The sequence below is a fragment of the Aptenodytes forsteri genome, unplaced genomic scaffold (genome assembly GCF_000699145.1).
Source record: "Aptenodytes forsteri isolate BGI_AS27 unplaced genomic scaffold, ASM69914v1 Scaffold175, whole genome shotgun sequence".
Classification (NCBI taxonomy): Eukaryota; Metazoa; Chordata; class Aves; order Sphenisciformes; family Spheniscidae; genus Aptenodytes; species Aptenodytes forsteri.
The window spans coordinates 1,325,501-1,343,645 of NW_008794723.1; the positions used below are offsets into that span (position 1 = coordinate 1,325,501).

An 18,145-nucleotide genomic window follows, 5' to 3' on the forward strand; every position below is an offset into this window, starting at 1 on the left:
CTTGTGGAAGGAGGCGTTGTTAGGGAGGTATGTGCCTCTTCAGAATGTTTTGATCATGTAAAAACATTCTGTTTTGCACTGGTTTTCTAACTTAATTTAAAATATGTCAAACTGAAAATACAATATTAATTAAATGTTTGTCATTTTCTTTGATGAGGGATGTACATCCATATTACCAATTTTCATAATTGCCATGCTACTTTGCTGAGAAGACAAAATTGTTCATTTTGTCAGTTGTTCATTTTGACAAATTACTCCAGTGTAATTAAATGCAGATTTAGTCTCAAGGCCTAACCTTTAGCTTTATATCCTCTGAGGTTCAGGATGGGGGAGGGGAGTTCTTGTTTTTTTCCTCAACATTTTCTTTGATTTTTTTTTTTCTCCTGCCCGTTCTCCTCTTCACTGCAGAGATGGCCACTGTTAGGATCATGGGATACTGCAAGTTTAGTTACAGAAAATTCAGTGAGAAGTACAAGCAGTTGTTTTTCCTAGGCTGTGTACACAGCTTTGGGTAGAATTTACTATCTTCTCTCCTGTGGCTAATTTTGAAAAGTTTGTGACTAGTGTTTTAATACGGTCATTAATCATGTATTTTTGGGGGCTCAATTTTCATATGGCTTTTTTGTTTTTTAGGTGAAATGTATTTTCAGAATCCAGTATGAAGAGGTTTTTTATATTCAAAGACCAAGTGAAGAAGACAGATTGCGATTTTTCAAAGGGTTAATTCTTGATGAGGCAGCAATGCCCCCACCAAGAAGGAAACAGGCTGGTAAACTAAGTTACAATAAAACCAATAATAATGTGATCTGAATGTTTTCTCGTGATATTTTCCTTTTTCAAAAGGTGTGGGTAAATGACAGTTAGTGTAATTAGCATTTGACAGTGTTAATCAGTGCCCAGAATAAATTTTGTGCATTACAGTTACCAGTTTTGGAAAATGGAGAGCTGTGGGGTTAAGGATGCAGTGATAAATCAATGAGGCAGATTAAATATATAATGAAATTTGGAGTGGCATAATCCCAAGAGCCACTATGTTGTTAATATTTCCATTGTCTGACTTCTTGTTTTTTCCCTAGCTCTTCGTGCTCTGGAAGTTCTTCCTCTTGCACTGCCATGTCCTGCCCGTGAGCTGTCAGAAGCAGAAAAACAGCGAATGGAGGACCAGGAAGAGAACACATTGAGAGAGCTGCGGTTGTTTCTCAGGGATGTTACCAAGAGGCTGGCCACAGACAAACGCTTTAACATCTTCAGCAAACCGGTGGATATTGAAGAGGTCTTGTTTCAGTAATGTGCAAACAATGAAGTTGAAACTATTTAGAAAAAGAATATAAATTAAAAAAAGGAAATGGATAAGTTAATAAGAAAAATAGATGTTTATCCATGATCTTTCCAATCTAAAATGCTCATTTTTAGCTGGTGAGATAGTCACAGCCTCATCTGTGGTGCAAGGAGTTGGAGCACGTTCTTTGGCTATACCAGTGACCTATTGAAAAATCTTGTGCATTCCTGTCAATTTTATAGCTGAAATCAGCATTTAAAAATGCCACCACTCCTATCTCTACCTGTGCTCCTTAAATATTTGAAACCATAAATATAATTCTTTAATAAAAGCATTTACAACATTCTAATCCTATAGGCATGCTAATATTGGGAAAGTGATCTGTGTTCTATAATGTATTTAGCATTAGTGATATTGTTGAATGATTTCAGCAGTAATACTTGTGGATGCCATTAATCAAAGATGGTAGCACATTATAAGGCATTAACTGGTCGATTATGGAGTTTGCACACCTAACTGATGAGACAGTTTGATCTGCAAATCTATTTTCAGGTGCTGCTATATGAATAGGATTGTGTTTGGCCTGACTTTGAGATCAGATGCTGGCCCACTGCAAGCTTTGCAAGCTTGCTAATTAAAAAAAAAATGCTTAATTGCTTCTGAAGAGAAGCATCTCTTTTGGAAGACATTAATAGATGAATATGGGACGTTAAAAGTACAGCATTGTAAAAAGCAGGTTTGTAGTGTAAATTCCCTGCAGGATGGAACAGGCATCTTTTATGGGTCCATGCAGTCCTCTCTTAATTTGAGCTTTCTGTAGTGTTCTGTAGCTGACTGGTTTTGAAAGACTGACAAGAGCTCTTTAACGTGGCAACATACAGTGTGAGCATGGTCTGAGCAGTAACTTTGTTTGATTTTTTTTTTTTTTTTTTTAAATGAAACTGCTTGGGAGGTCCCTTACTGTAGGAAACTCTTCATACTCGTATTAAAGGCAGTTTCTTTCCCCAAAGAACTTTTGGTCCAAATGTCCTGGTTCCGGCTGGGACAGAGTTAATTTTCCTCCTGGTAGCTGGTACAGTGCTGTGTTTTGGATTTAGTATGAGAATAATGTGATAACACACTGATGTTTTAGTTGTTGCTAAGCAGTGTTAGCTGACCCAACCTGGCCAAAGGGATATTCCATACCATGTGATGTCATGCTCAGTACATAAACTGGGGGGAGTTGGCCAGGGGCGGGGGCAGCGATCACTGCTTGGGGACTTGGGTGGGTGTCAGTCGGTGGGTGGTGAGTGGTTGCATCATTTGTTTTTCCTGGGTTTTGTTCCTCTCTCTCTTTTTTGTTGTTTTCATTACAATTTATTTTATTTTATTTTATTTTATTCCAATTATATCCAACTGTTCTTATCTCAACCCATGAGTTTTCTTACTTTTGCCTTTCCAATTCTCTCCCCATCCCACTGGGCGGGGAGGGTGAGCGAGTGGCTGTGTGGTGCTTGGTTGCTGGCTGGGATTAAACCATGGCACTAAATTTATGTGAATAAGGGCACGTAAAGAAAGAACAAATTACATTCCTTGTCTTGTAGATGGAGAATCAAAATGTGAATTTGTTATTTAAAGACTTGCCAAAAACCCTGCTAATATATCACAGCACTAGAAACTGAATGTAATCCTTTTCATCCCACCTGGTGCATTTAAGCACCAGACTATCTTTTCCTTTTCTACAAGAGCCTGTCTGCTTGACTTTCTGAGAAAATGTGTTAAGTTCGTTCCACTCCTACTTGTGTTGCAGAGAATGCTGCTACGTGATAAGTCAAGGATTTTCCTGACTAATTCAGCAGCAATATTTACAGTTTCCAGTGAAGATTCTTTCTGATGATGTGCTAACAAGAAAAGGAAGCCTGTGTCTTGGCTTTCGAATCACTGAACCAATTATCATCATGGTTCCATAGAGGGACACAAAAAGAGAATTTTTGCCATTTTAATTTTTCTTCATAAATTTCAATGTGTATATTTAAGGAATTAGGTGATAGACTGCTGTCCACTGAAGTAATGCATTAATGTTAGTTTATGTAGTACTATATTTTTGTATGAATGTCTACAGATACTTTATTTAAAAAAAAAAAAATCTTACGGAGCCGTTATGGCTTGATCTGAATACGTATTTAACTCTTCAGTATTTTGGCAGCCTACCATCTTACATGGGTGATTTCAAAAGGAAAAACGCAATACTGTTTCTGAGGCTGCCAGTATTTTTAATTGATTGTAGTCTTAATCACATTGAAACATTGACGTATAGGGTTTTTTTACTTGAAGTAAATAACAAATTCATAGATCTTTTTGCTGAACTTTGTTCCAGCAGCTGTGCTGATGCATTTGACTATCAAGCTTGAGCCCCTTACGGTACCATTAATTATGTGAAATACTTTTTAGTGTACCCTACTGGTTGCTAAATCTCCAGTTACGAGCTAAGCTCATAGTAAGCTGTGAACTCTGACACAAGGCTTTCAATTTAGACTGCCCTTCTCTACAGTCTTCAGTCGATAAAACCTGACTTTTTTTGTTGAGCGTGTGATTGAAGGAACTATTCAATAGAATATATTTAAAAGCTGATAATTTGACTGTTGAGTTTAATGAGAAATTTTCCTACAAGGTGAACAAAATACAGCTTCCCTAGTTTTTCCTAGGGTTTTGAGTTAGGCTGGTTGTTTTTGCCTTTCTAATCTGAGACAGTGTTACAACATTATGAAAAAAAAAAATCAGTCTAAATAAAATTAAAAATACATTTATGTTAAAATGTTTTGCCTCAAAAATATCATTAAATTAATTTTGAAAGATAAATTGGTGACCTACTGAAGAAAAAGTAGCTTTGGAAGTCCTGTGTTTTATTTAGTCTGATAAAACTTCCTTTTTCAACATAAATTCTTTTAGAAATCAAAATGTTTAGTTAATGTATTGGAGCTAAGCATGTGGAATGAATAAGACTATAAAGATGTGAAATTGGCACTGTTCAAATGGAATGCATATGGTCCTGTGTCATTTCTGTATGCTATTTGTTTATAGGTTTCAGATTACCTTGAAGTTATCAAAGAGCCAATGGACCTATCAACAGTAATAACCAAAATTGATAAACACAACTACGTAACAGCCAAGGATTTCCTAACAGATATTGACCTGATCTGCAGCAATGCATTGGAGTACAATCCAGACAAAGATCCTGGAGGTAAGGACCTACTTCATTTTGGCCTACCTAAACCCAAAAGCCTGGTATTTAATCACGTATATGGTTGCTATTCAGGCATTTAAATAAACTGCATGCTATGTGGTAATTAGGATAAGCAAGTCCTAAGGGTCTGTGCTTTTAGTATTCTGAGGCATGTGGTGCACTGGGGGACATTGCAAGAGCAGGAGAACTACAGCATTCAGAGTTGTTTTCTAATAAATTAGGTTTTGTAGTTCCTTTTCAAATTTGATAGCTCCTTTTCAGTGAATAGACTTTGTATATGCAACAAAACCCCAGCGTAATTTGGAGAGCTCTGTAGAGAATCCTGCACGCAATCTTGCAGTGGCCTGCTTTATTTCCACATTGGCTTAGAAAATGAAACTCACACACAGAAATTAAGAACTATGTATTTGGGGATGGAAATAAAACAGGATAAATCATAGAATCATAGAATGGTTTGGGTTGGAAGGGACATTAAAGATCATCTAGTTCCAACCCCCCTGCCATGTGCAGGGACACCTTCCACTGGACCGGGTGGCTCAAAGCACCATCCAACCTGGCCTTTAACACTTCCAGGGAGGGGGCATCCACAGCTTCTCTGGGCAACCTGTTCCAGTGCCTCACCACCCTCATAGTGAAGAATTTCTTCCTGATATCTAATCTAAATCTACCCTCTTTCAGTTTAAAGCCATTACCCCTTGTCCTATCACTACGTGCCCTTGTAAAAAGTCCCTCTCCAGCCTTCTTGTAGGCCCCGTTCAGGTACTGGAAGGCTGCGATAAGGTCTTCTCGGAGCTTCTCTTCTCCAGGCTGAACAACCCCAACTCTCTCAGCCTGTCTTCATAGGAGAGGTGCTCCAGCCCTCTGATCATCTTTGTGGCCCTCCTCTGGACTTGCTCCAACAGGTCCCATGTCATTCTTATGCTAAGGGCTCCAGAGCTGGACGCAGTACTCCAGGTGGGGTCTCTGCTTGGGATTGCCCTGACGCATGTGCAGGACCTTGCACTTGTCTTTGTTGAACTTCATGAGGTTTGCACGGGCCCACCTCTTAAGTCTATCCAGGTCCCTCTGGATGGCATCCCTTCTCTCTAGTGTGTCGACTGCACCACACAGCTTGGTGTCATTGGCAAACTTGCTGAGGGTGCGCTCAATCCCACTGTCCATGTCGCTGACAAAGATGTTAAACAGCGCCGGTCTCAATACCCAACCCTGAGGAACGCCATCACTGGTCTCCACTTGGACATCAAGCCATTGACCGCAACTCCTTGAGTGTGTCCTGGTTTTGGCTGGGATAGAGTTAATTTTCTTCCTAATAGCTGGTATAGTGCCGTGTTTTGGATTTAGTATGAGAATAACAACAGTAATAACCGCAACAGAGTGGGACCATCCAGCCAATTCCTTATTCTTATCATCAGGCAAGGAAGTCAGTTGCAGCTGATTAGGAGAGATTAGAAGGTATTGTCTTGACAAAGTGTGATGTGATGCTTTCAATTAAAATGGAATTTGTAGATTGAAATGTATGTACAAGCTGTTCACACTCAAAACTATGGAAAGAACATCTTATGTACTCTTTACTATGGCCGCCTTATAATGTACATTGCCAAAAGAAAGCCTTTCCATTGGCAGCTTCCAGAGTCACCAATAAAACAACAACAAAAAAGTACCCTTTTAATGTAGTTGTATTTAATATAAGTGATACTTGGAAATCTGGGTCCATCTGCAAATGTAGTCCAATGCATTAAAAAGTTTTTCATTAAATCTTGTGAAATCATTTTACCAGGTTAAAGCCTGATTTCCTGTATTTTTCTTGCTTCTCAAATTTTTGATTTTCTGAGGCATTTGCAAGTGTCTCCTGTGTGGACTAGATACGGTATAGTCTGGTCAAGTAGTTATGCTTGTTTTTCACATTTGCCTTTTGAACCCAGTGCTGGTTCATATCTGTAGAAAATAAACTTTATTTCTTCAATTTATGATGCATTTTGTTTTACAACTAAAAAAATACTTTGATAAAATACAGCAAAAGGCTTTCTGTCATCTCGATAACACACTTTTGAGGACTTCTAATGTGTGATTGATGTGAAGTAATCAAAGCCCTTGATGGACACTTGGGATTCTGAGTGTCTCTAAAGAGCGCCTGTTTAGAAGATGAGGACTGAGACATACTTCCTGCATGTGACTGATGTATGTTTGTGACTTAGTGATGGGCTTTGGAAAGAATTGGCATTAACATACACCCTTTGTTCTCATTTTTAGGCCATTTGGATCTGTGGGCTTGGTTTTTCAGTTCTAGAAAGTGTAGTCTGAAGAGGTTTTTTTTAAGTTTTAGAGCAGGTGTTATGGAACTACAGACTTCTAAGGTCAGATCTGCTCAGGATCATAAACAACACAAGGTGCAGGTTCAGTGTGGCAGAAACAAAAAATAGCAAAGACAGCTTGGGGAACATTTAGTGGCAGAAGTTTTCACTGAGCTTGTCCAAAGAGAAAGAGTCTTAAGAAATATATGTAGGGAACCAAAATAGGGACATTTTAGTTTTCCTTGCTGTCAGGACTGAGCTGGGATAAATGGATCTGGCTATTTCTAGGTTAAGTTTTGGACTGAAGTTCCTCATCATTGAGTAGGTAATGAAAGATAGTTCTGTCCTCTGCGTTGTCAACAATTGATGATGTATTGCTCTTCTGGCATGCAAGAATTCTTGAGCCTTTGTATGAATACACTGCTGAAACAGCACATCATGTCTATTCTGAGTAAGCATTACATGCGTTCAGATGCATTAACTGAATATTAACCTATAAATGTTCACATTCTTTAAAGCTGGGCACGTATGCTTGCCTCTGCTTCATGCTTGAATTTGCAGAAGAATCGTACCATACCTGCTTCTATCCTGTCGTTCAGCTGGAGAGGCAATAGGGGTACCAGACTAGCTGGTTTTATATGCAGTACAGATATTCAAAACTGACTTCTTTTGGGTTTTTTATCCTGGTACTTTGCTATAAAAAGCAGTAAGATAGGTTATAGGTAAGTATAGTAAGATACGTTGGGTTTTTTTTCCCCTTTCCCTCCATTGTTTGACCAGGAAGTGTTCTTAAAGGCATAGAAACATAACCATTGTGTGTTAGACATAACCGTATTTGCCCCTTTGACGCACTGTCTGTGGGAACGTCTTGCCCATCACAGGATATGAGGAAAGTAGTAGTCCAATCAAATACTCTTGATTTGAATTTTCTTTTTTTTCTCTTTTTTTCCCTCTTTCTTTTGCGAGGGTGTCTTAAACTTTATTATCTGACCAACTTTTTGAAGTCTAATATTGCAAAATTACATCTGCAAGGAATGCAGTGTATTTTTTTGTGATCATAAAACATATATTTGTGAAGCATTATGTGGGTAAAAATTTCTAGTTTCCAGTTGATTTAAGTGTCAGTACATGTCCCCAGAAAACCTGTGTAGGGCTCATTTGAGCTGGATACTGGATATTCTTTTTCTAGAATTGTAAACCTTGTTTAATAAACGTTCACTGATATTCTTAATTGTTGTCTTTAGTGATTATTGAAACAGATTAAATGTGCTAATTGTATAATATGTTGTAGACATTAATGTTAACGTTGACTGTTGAAGTACCTCCATCAACTGGAAAAAATAATTCAGTATGGATGAATTGACAAGTTAAATATGTTTGTTCTAAAAGCAAACAGTGAGTGTTGTAGGTTTCATTGAAAAGCAACGTTCTAGATGTCAAATTTTCTCCACATATGGGCTTACTTACTAAGTTACAGTTACTTTTCAAATTTCAACAGCGTTGGAATAATTTCTTTTGTGTGTTTCAAAGGTATGGGAACTGGTCTTCTCTGAAAAAATGTTTTTTCATGAGTCACATTTAGGCTTCCAGTGTGGACAATCTTTTTTTCTTCTGTTCCCCAAATAGAGATGAAAATGTAGCAAACTCGAGGCTTGTTTCTTGCCAGTTTTTCTGAATGGATTAAAATGAGAAATAGCTATTCGACATAAGCAATGAAGTAATCTTTAGCACAATTTTGAATTTTCTAGCAGTTGTTAAGTAAAAATTTAGCAATAATTTAAGGTTTAAAAAAATAAACCAGGGGAGGAATATAAGCAAGCCAGGTCTACCTTACAGATTCAGGAGACGTCCAGTATGATTTTGAAGGCAGTATAACTGTATGAATGTTCCTAGACTCCAGTGGGTAAATTCATTCCTGGACAAGTCTCTTGTTGATTTTGGGACTCTCTGCACTGTACTCCATTATACTGTGTAGATCTGCCTGTGGAAACTGGGTACACCTGCTGATTCTAGCAAGTTTCTAAGGATTGCAAGTTGATTTAGGTGTGTTCATCATTCACTGCTTGTATTTGTTTATAAATGCCACTAGTGATTAAAGTAACAATTTGCACTTCTGAAAACTCTTATATCTCTTAAATAGCTGGGTTGTGATTTTTGAGCATGCTATGGTATTGATCCATCTACTTTTTCATATATTTGTAATATTTCCCAGTTACTTCTGTCTATATCAGTGTTGATATATATAATACAGAACAACATAGAAATGGTAAAGAGTTTACATAATTGTGATAAAATTAATAAGTGTGCTGTCCTGTTTTCTAGATAAAATAATTAGACATAGAGCTTGTACTTTGAAGGACACTGCTCATGCTATCATCGCTGCTGAACTGGATCCAGAATTTAATAAGATGTGTGAAGAAATCAAGGAAGCGAGAAGAAAAAGAGGTATGTTTAACTTCATTTGTCATAACACAACATATATGGAATAGAAAACAGAATTTACAAATATCCATATAAAAATTTAAATTTAAGATGAAGTATAGAACGCGTGTCAGACTCAGGCAGTGCATGTTAAAGGATGACTGAGCTTGAAACTTGTCTACTTTTTCCAACTATGTGAGCTGGTCCAATAAGGCACCATCCTTCTTTACAAAAGAAGGAATACGAATAGAACGGTGATGAGGCTGTGATGTTAATTGTGAATTTTTGTTTTAGATGAATAACACCACCAATGGTACATGCGTAGGACAAGAATTGCATTGCGGTCTGTTTGCCACATCTCAAATCTTAGCCCTGGTGGTAGTCATTATAGTAGCCTGGTTCTTTTATAAGAGCATTCATTGAGAACCCCCGACCCATAAATTGGGATCGCCAGCAACCCCCATAAGCCAACGTAAGAAATCCAAGAGAGATGGCGGAGGAAGCAGGGCCAAGTAACCCTGCCGGGGGGAAGCGCAAACGGAAGCAAGGATCACCATCTGGGGAGGTGGGTCCCGGTCCAAGAGCTGATGAATACAGATGGGGAAGGAAAAAGGCTCCAGCATTGTGGGAACATGCAGAGGGGGCCTCTGGACTTCCCATTGTTTCATCAGCTCAAAGAAAATTGATTGATTCTTTACAAAAGAAGGATGCGTTGCCTATTGGTACAAAAAGTATTGTGGAACATGGTGAAGAGATAAATGTTGGGATTGCTGTACTAACTGAAGATGTGGTGAAACCAGAGCTGTATTCTAAAAATGCCATGTAATGCAGTGTAATAACAATTATGATTAGGCAGAAAGGCATTTAAAACAGCAGACTTTTAGTTCACCCTGGCACGTGTACAAGTTTACTTTTGGTGATAATCTGTTGATTTTTTGGATTAAGAAACAACTATTACATCCACAATGAGGAGAGCATGAGGTTGACATGCTGATAGTCCAGAATCAGGAAATATAGCCCCCTACATTGGAGGACATCACTGACTTAGTTTTGTTTAAATTAGTGCAGTTGTTTTCAACTTGTAGTCCATAGACCTCCAAGTCTGTGGACAGCTTCTAAAGTGACCACAAAAGCTAATCAAAAACCCGAACATACTCCCAGTAGGGCTCTGTTTACATGAAAGATTCTGTACCTCTGTGGAAAATTTTTAAAGGTCTGACAGTTGAAAAAGGTTGAAAGTCACTGAACTATAACATTAGAACAAAATTTCATGCTGATTTAGGGATTACTGATTTCAGTAATTCCAGCTTTACCTTGGCAAGTTGTTTCCTGCTTTGCCTCCTGCTTTGGTAAAAAAATGCATTATTTGATTTCTAGGTTGAATTTGGCTGGTCTTAACTTATAGCTGCTGGTTCTTGAAATACTTCTGTCAGTAGATTGAAGACCCTTTGTTAATAAATTTCTTTAAACTATCCCAAGTATGTAGGCTTTCTCTTCTTCAGGTTAAAACGGATACAGTTCCTTTTATTTAACGGTTGGACTTGATGATCTTAAAGGTCTTTTCCAAGCTAAACGATTCTATGATTTTTCCCATTCAGTCATGCATTTTTTTGTCTAATTCTGTACAAGCTTCCAATGTGCGTCTTGAATTGTGGATAAGAGAACCAATTGTAATTCACTGTGGTTGTAAAATAGAACTAATATAATGCCTTCATTTCTCCTCTGTACTCTTCTATTAGAAGTATAAGAATATTCACAATTCTGGCCTTAGTGTCATGCTGAGAGCTGTGCTCAGTTAATTATCCATTATGAGTCCCCCATGATTGTTAAAGGTTATTGCTTCCGAGGTTAAAGTAACTGTAAGAGCTCTTTGTTACAGAGAGTGACTTGTAAGTAGCTTGCAAGTCTCCCAAGAGGTGACTGGAACGCTGCCCTTCTTTTTGTGGCAGTGACCAAGTAATACATATTTCTGGGGGCAAAACCTGCAGACGCTGTTGAAAGAGGTGGATTTTCAGAAGTCATAATTAAGGCTGATGGTGTCATGCAATGAACTTGTTAAATCAGAAAAAGAAGATTCTATTGATGTCAGATGCTGGTTAGTGGACCTTCAGATATAGGTAGGTGACTAGCAGTACCAGTTTGTGAGTGACAACAGCTCATGTACAACAATGGACAGATTTCAAAGTGCATTCTAGGCATTGGCGTGGAAACTGTTACAGTGTCACAGATACCTGCAAGTCACATTTCAAAGATGCTCGTGCATTTGGACCACATTGTGGTGGTTTCAAGAACAAATGAGCTCTGCAGTTGGTCCAGCTGCAGCATGTGGAAGGCTGAGATCGCTTACTGGATTAGCAAGGGCAGAAGATTCGAAATGCGTGGAAGAAACTTTTAGATTAACTGGTTATGAACGAAGAAATATATCAAGCTCTTGAGGTCTGAGGAAACCTCATGCTGTAAGGCAAGCGCAAGAGATTGTCCTATCCCTAGGTCAGGAGTTGTGTCAAAGATTGTGGTGTAGAACATCAAGAAGATGGCACTTCAGGCACGTAGTCTTGGCACTGGTCATTGTAATGGATGGAAGGGGTGTGAATGCTGATCAACCTTGCTATTACTCCCATTTTGCCCTACAGAATATGCTCAGCAACACAGCAGATCTGCTGATCTCAGCAGATCAGCAAAATCACAGTGCACCTTTTGGTCTCGACTTAGACACGTATCCCATTTTGGAACATTTTGGACAAGGGACGACAAAGGCTTATACTTGCATTTTCTTCTTTTGATTGGATGTCCACAAGGTTATTAAGGGATTTCTGGTTTCTTCTTTGGATTGATTACCAGATGGTCAGGTATAGAAGCGATCCCCTGATCCTCCTTCTTCCCCTCTGCTTCATAATAAGAGTATATTTTGAAATAATGGAATGTTTCAATGAGGAAATACTTGGGGAAAACCGTGTAAACAGTGTAAACTATGCCTTTTGCTGTCCAAAAGCTCTTTGCAACTGGTCACTTAAATGCAAGGGTGGTTGCTCATACCAGGCTGTTTTTCTGAGTGCAGCTACCCAATGAAATCATGCTGAATTGGGCAGCCAGCCTTGTTGCCTGACCAATGTATGAGACTAAGTGGTGGGAATTGGACCCTTAAGTACTTCTCTTTAATATCAACAAGAGATGTCCAAGCAAGGCCTTAAAATGAATGTTGAGAGTGATGTCATAGTGAGTGTCCTTCACTGTGTGATGCATAGCAAGCTTTTTTTCAGCTCTGAGTACCCTAAGCTTCTCTTTTCATCTTCCTTTAAAAGTGCCAGACTGGAATGTGTACACTCTGATGGGGGGGGGGAACCCCCACCATTCAGTGTCCACATTTCCCTGCATATATGTCTGGACTCAGCTTGATAAAGGATCCTCCCTTCAAGCCTTGCCAGAATTAAAATTCTTAGCTTGCCAACAGCAGTCTTGTGAAAGAAGGGCAATAATGCAAACAGTGGGACTGTGGAAAAAAAAGTCCAGGTCATGCTGGACTGGAACTAGTGGTTCTTGGACTGAATATAAAACTTGCATTAATACCTGCTCAGAAGAGGTCAAGGTAATGTTGCAGTCACAGATTGAGTCAGAGTGGGTGGCTGTGGCCATCAGAAAGGAGATTTGTCTTCTGACAAAAAGAACATGCCCTGTACTTGGTTAGATCTTGGCCAACATTTTCTTGGCTACATTTGGAAAGACTTCAACATTCAACATGAGATTTGGATGGAATTGAGCAAGCTGATCTGCGTGAGGCTTCTCATAGATTCTCTGGAAATGTTATCAAGTGTTTCTGTCTCTCAGAATCACAGAGGAGTCTGGAAGGCAAATGACACATACTGTAGGCTTTTTAATCTTTACCCAGTTGAAAAGCCATTGATTTTCTGAATTGTGCCATGTATTAGCTCTTAATTTATTTCCAGGATACTGAAGATGAGGGTTAAGGCTAAAAAGCTCCATATCCATTTTCATGACAATTCTCTTGGCAAGTTATTTAGCAATCTGACATAGTTTTAAAATGGAAGGTATTTTCTATATCACTTTCTTTTTGCACAACTTTTCTGTTTTTTTTGACAGATCTGCCGGTTTTGTTTAGTACTGGGGCTGGTGACCAATCTCAAAAGAAGTACTGCAGTGTAACAGAATGATAAACTGTATAATAAAATTAGTATCTAGACGTTAAACTAGAATTTCTTGTTCTTGTATTACTGAGATGAGGTGCTGTTGAAAGATGGTAAATCTAAGAATAACAAGTTTTAAGTCGGTAAATTAAGAACAACGTATGCTAGGTTATTGGAATTTGCAGCTTCTTGCTGAAACCAGCAGATAACAAGGTAGAAGTGGTGGATGTTTTGAGTAATGAAATATGTTTGATACGCAGTTTAAAATATTTGTAATGGTATTTAGAAACTTACACTGTAACTATTAACTGTTAGGTGAGAGTTCCTTTGTGAATCTTTTAATTTCTGCATCCATCAGTTTTAGAGCTTCTTGTCAGCTTGTGATCGCTTGGTTCTGGTTACTATTGGAGACATGGTATGACATTTTGAAGATTGTTTTAGTGGATGGATAGGAAATTCTAGTTCACAAATATGAAACTTCAGAGATTCGTTTATGTCTTTAAAATGTGCTTAACCAATATGAAAGTTTGCATTTTTAGAATTTAATTTAAAAAATTATGAAACAGTAGAAGCTATGAGATGAACTTATATTACAGAAAGCAAACCAGACTTTGTTAAAAGCAGAATTGCATTTTCTTAATCTAAGAGCTCATATTGACTCTGAAATGGATCCATTTTACATAACAGAGATCATGGTGACAATACAAGGTTTTTATTAAGATACTCTTTTTGATATGGCATATAATGCCATTATGAATTGCCACTTATTTTAAATCATCTGTTTAAAATTAGGAAAAATTGAAACTGTCAATAAGAATTTGCTTTATAGAGCAAATACGGATAGAAGAGTGCAATCTTTGGGGACCCAAGTGTTGACAGTCGTATTTTTCTAAGCCGTCAGAGCTGACAGTTTTAAGATCATGCAACCAGTAAGTTATTTTGTCAGTAGAAAACAAATATTCTTGATTCTAATCTTTGTTTTGAATGTCCAGCTAAATATTAATTGATGTGTTCTTGTTGCAGCATGGTATCCCAAGTTTCTTTTTAAATTCAATAATTTTATGCAGCTTGGTTTATTTAAATAGGTATGGTTATCTTCTATATGCAGGCTTATCAGTAACAGCAGAACAAATAAATCCTCATGGTTCCACTGTACGGAAAACAGAAGCTAGAGTTGAAGAGGCTTTTCGGAACAAACAAAAACCCACAATGGCTGTGTGGCCCAACTCTGCAAATAAATGCGCATGTGAGTACCTTGGATGATAATTGTGCAAAATTAGAGGTACTTCCAATGGCAAACATTTCAGATGTCTCTCTACTACTGTTTACTGATTATTTCCAAAAGTAATTTGAGCATGAAACACGTGGAACTTTAGGAAATACTCTTTTTCTGACTACATGAAGTCTCTGCCCAAGAAGTTATAAAGAAGCAGGATTTCTGTTTTTGTGATAAAGAATAACTGTTTTTCTAACGTAATATGAGTAATAAATTTTTCTTTGTAAAAGACTATTTTCAGTATAAGACAGCTCTGATCCAATGAGAAGATCACTTTTATCTGTTTGATAAGTGTTAAGATTTGTTTGCTCTGTGTGTGTGTATTCACAGGTACATACCTACATGCTGCTTCATATTCTCTCACATGCACTATAGTTATTCACTTCCTATCTTCAGTACATACTGTATCATGCTAAAAGTTAGAAAAGAGATTACAAATTTAACTGTATTTTCCTTTATGGTACCTGGTTTTCAATAGTCAGTACCCATTATTGGAGGATGTTAAGATACTCTTGCTGCAGCCTGCTGAATTAGTCCAGTTAATTGATCAAAATCTCTAGATCTGTGAGGAGTGACTGTTTAACTGTGGTGAGGTAATCAGAGGCACTGCTAATTATTTTCAAGAGGTAAGTTGAGTAGAACAGGTAAATACACAACAAATATTTTTGTTATAAACAAAATAAAGACTATAAGAGAAAGTGGGTATGAGGGATACACTGATAGTTGTGCATGGCTTTCCCGCTGAAGATGTGGAATCCATTATTAATATATTATTAATAGCATTACCAATTATTGCTTAATAGGCAAACTGATAGATTGGAGCGGACTGATATTCATTGGTCTATGTGCTCTCCTTCATGGTGCTTTTCCTTGATGAGAAAGAGTTTTCTAGGCACGGTGATAACTGCCCAGAGATGAACATTGTTTATATATGAATGGTGGTGTTGATGTCAAAGAGTTTAATTAATTAGAGGTGTATGGTTTTATTTCCTGAAGCTGTAATTTCTTCCGTTAAAGGAATTAAAGTCAATTGTACAGAGTTATGGCTTGAATAAATTGTTATATAATAAATTGATGATGCAGATCCAAGCTGTTCTTTATTCATTTGGCAGCTTGTGCAAAAACAGAGAGAGGAGGGAAAGGATTCTCAATTTTTTTTTTTTTGTTTCTGATGAAATACAAGATAGAGATTCTCGCTCTGGCTGATCTACAGAGCACTTTCTGGGCTCTGCATGCTGTGCAGCAGACGGTAGGGTTTATAGACCTCCAAACCAGACATCTCTTGGGAAGAGAGCCATTATTGGTGACTTGTATAAAGAGAAGCTCTGATACCTCTGCTCTCTTCTCCACTTAATGTTGTGGATGCAGTGGCAGGCGGTTGAAAAATAGAGCCATCGACTGCAAAAAACTGCCAGTGTTCCTGTGTGTAAACAAAAAAGAAGTTAGTGTTAAGGCACTGCTGTTATTCTGGTGATTTAGGTTGGAAGGCAAGAAAATTTGAGGCTTAGTGGTATTTGGGACTATGGTCAAATGAAAATCTGCCTTTTACCGCTGAGTCTGGGAGAGGTAGCTAGTCCAGGAGGATTGTGATGCATCTGGTAATCAAGAGAGAGAACCAAGAATTGATGGGCAATCAGAAATCTGCAGAAGGAATTCAAGTAGTACACGGGCACACTTAAAGATTGGTGCGGTAAGTTCAGTAGAGACTAGAAACTAGGAAGAGAGACAGTCTTAGAAGGGTGTTGTGAGGAAGGAGCTGGAGCAAAGTGAGAGCAGAACTGAGCAGATTGTAGGGAGCTCGTATAGCAGCAAATTATATGGTGGACTGTGATTGTATAAATGGAAGAAACAAATTTAGAGAAGGGATTTCTGAACAGAGACGATTTTAGAGGTAGAGTTGAAATTTTTTTATGATCAAGAACTAATATTTTTTTTTAAGACTAAAATGTATTACACAAGCAGAGTAACAAGGATGATGATTCATGTATTTTAATTACACAGGATAAAACCCGTACTTTCCAATTAATAATTTTGAAAACCTTCCATTTTTTTCTGCTATTTGAACTTGAATTAGTTTTTTTCCTTAGATAAATCTAAGGAAAAAATCATGAATCATAACATTATTTTCCTGATTAAATTAATTTTTTAGGAGCTTTGTTTACAGTATTTTAGAAAATAGCTGCAAAAAGGTCGATTCGGATGAAACACTTGAGAACCCTACAGGAAATTATTGGCAAGCATCTTCACTAAAAACAGAGTGGACTACAGACGGGGCAGCAGCCTTCCCCAGTTTAAAGCCCTGTTTACTGTTCGGGGCTAGTACAATAGAGAATGAGAGTTAGTTTATCATGTGTTGGTTTTTCTGAGGTTATGTATTTTCTATGAAACTTTATTTAGTTTTTTAGTTACCTATTATTTTGTGATTTCTTTAATTTTTCTAATGTATTTTAGTTTTTTTTTTTTAATTTGATTAAGATCAGATGGGCTATCAGAAATGTGGCACAAAATAGTTGTTCTATTTGAAGGCATGGTGATATGCGTTCCTGAGTTAGATTTAATCTGCAAGTTCCATTTCCCTTGTTGAAGGTACACCTATGGTGGATGGTGTATCACAGTGTACATGAGTTTTAAAAGCATTGCATTACTAGAAGCTGCTGAAAATCCATTTGGGAGAGTTCTGCCACAGATAATTTAAAATATTTCCATATTGACTGTGTATTTTGAGAAAAGTGCAAGTGTTCTGGTGGGAACTTAGGATGGGACATAGGTCAAAAGCCTGGCATAGGTAGTTGTATGATCATACAATCACAAAATTGCTGTGGTTGGAAGGAACCTCTGGAGATCATCTAGTCTAACTCCCCTGCTCAGAGCTGGTTGCTCAAGGCTGTGTCCAGTTGTGTTTTGAGTATCACCAAGAATGGAAAACCTCTTCTAGTGCTTGGCCACTCTCATAATAATTCCTTTTTCTTAATTTTGAATTGAATGTCTTGTATTTCAATCTGTGCCCATTACCTCTTGTCACTGGGCACCGATGAGAAGGGTCTTGTTTCTGCTTTGTATGTACGAGTGTGGAAAAGGAAGCTACCAGCAATGTGCAGTTTGGTGTGTCTGGTAAATTAATCATTGCTAAGTGGTTTAGATACACGTTAGCGCATAAAACATTAGTGTCCCTTTAAACATTGGGATGCTGTATAGTAAAACTTTGTCCTACTGCTCTATTTTGCCAGTAGATGGAGTACGTTGCATATTATTTTACTGTCTTGCAGTTCTTCCTTTAGCGTTACATATAAATAAACTGTACAGGGAAGATTTGGTTTTACATTCTTACCTTTTTTTTCAGTATTTAACAATAATATATTGTAGTGATAGGCTGCAGATTTTGTTTTCTTCATAGAGAAGATGTCTTTTATGCTGTATGATAAAAATGATAGCTGTGAAAATGGCATTTGGAGCAAATAAAAACATTGAAATATTTTGTTATGTGAAGTATTAAAAATACAAGTTTTATATAAA

The 18,145-nt window shown here is 37.6% G+C and overlaps 1 protein-coding gene across 1 annotated transcript in view; it reads left to right on the forward strand.

Moving 5' to 3' along the window:
* The window catches only part of ATAD2B (ATPase family, AAA domain containing 2B), a gene marked incomplete at its 5' end in the record, with an annotated part of 67,625 nt that overhangs the window by 31,373 nt on the left and 18,107 nt on the right, over positions 1–18,145 (forward strand). Inside the window, 5 exons of the mRNA XM_019470648.1 lie at positions 634–769; positions 1,077–1,273; positions 4,340–4,499; positions 9,116–9,238; positions 14,465–14,602. Coding sequence (XP_019326193.1) covers positions 634–769; positions 1,077–1,273; positions 4,340–4,499; positions 9,116–9,238; positions 14,465–14,602 — 754 coding nt within the window. The remainder of the gene's footprint in view (positions 1–633; positions 770–1,076; positions 1,274–4,339; positions 4,500–9,115; positions 9,239–14,464; positions 14,603–18,145) is intronic.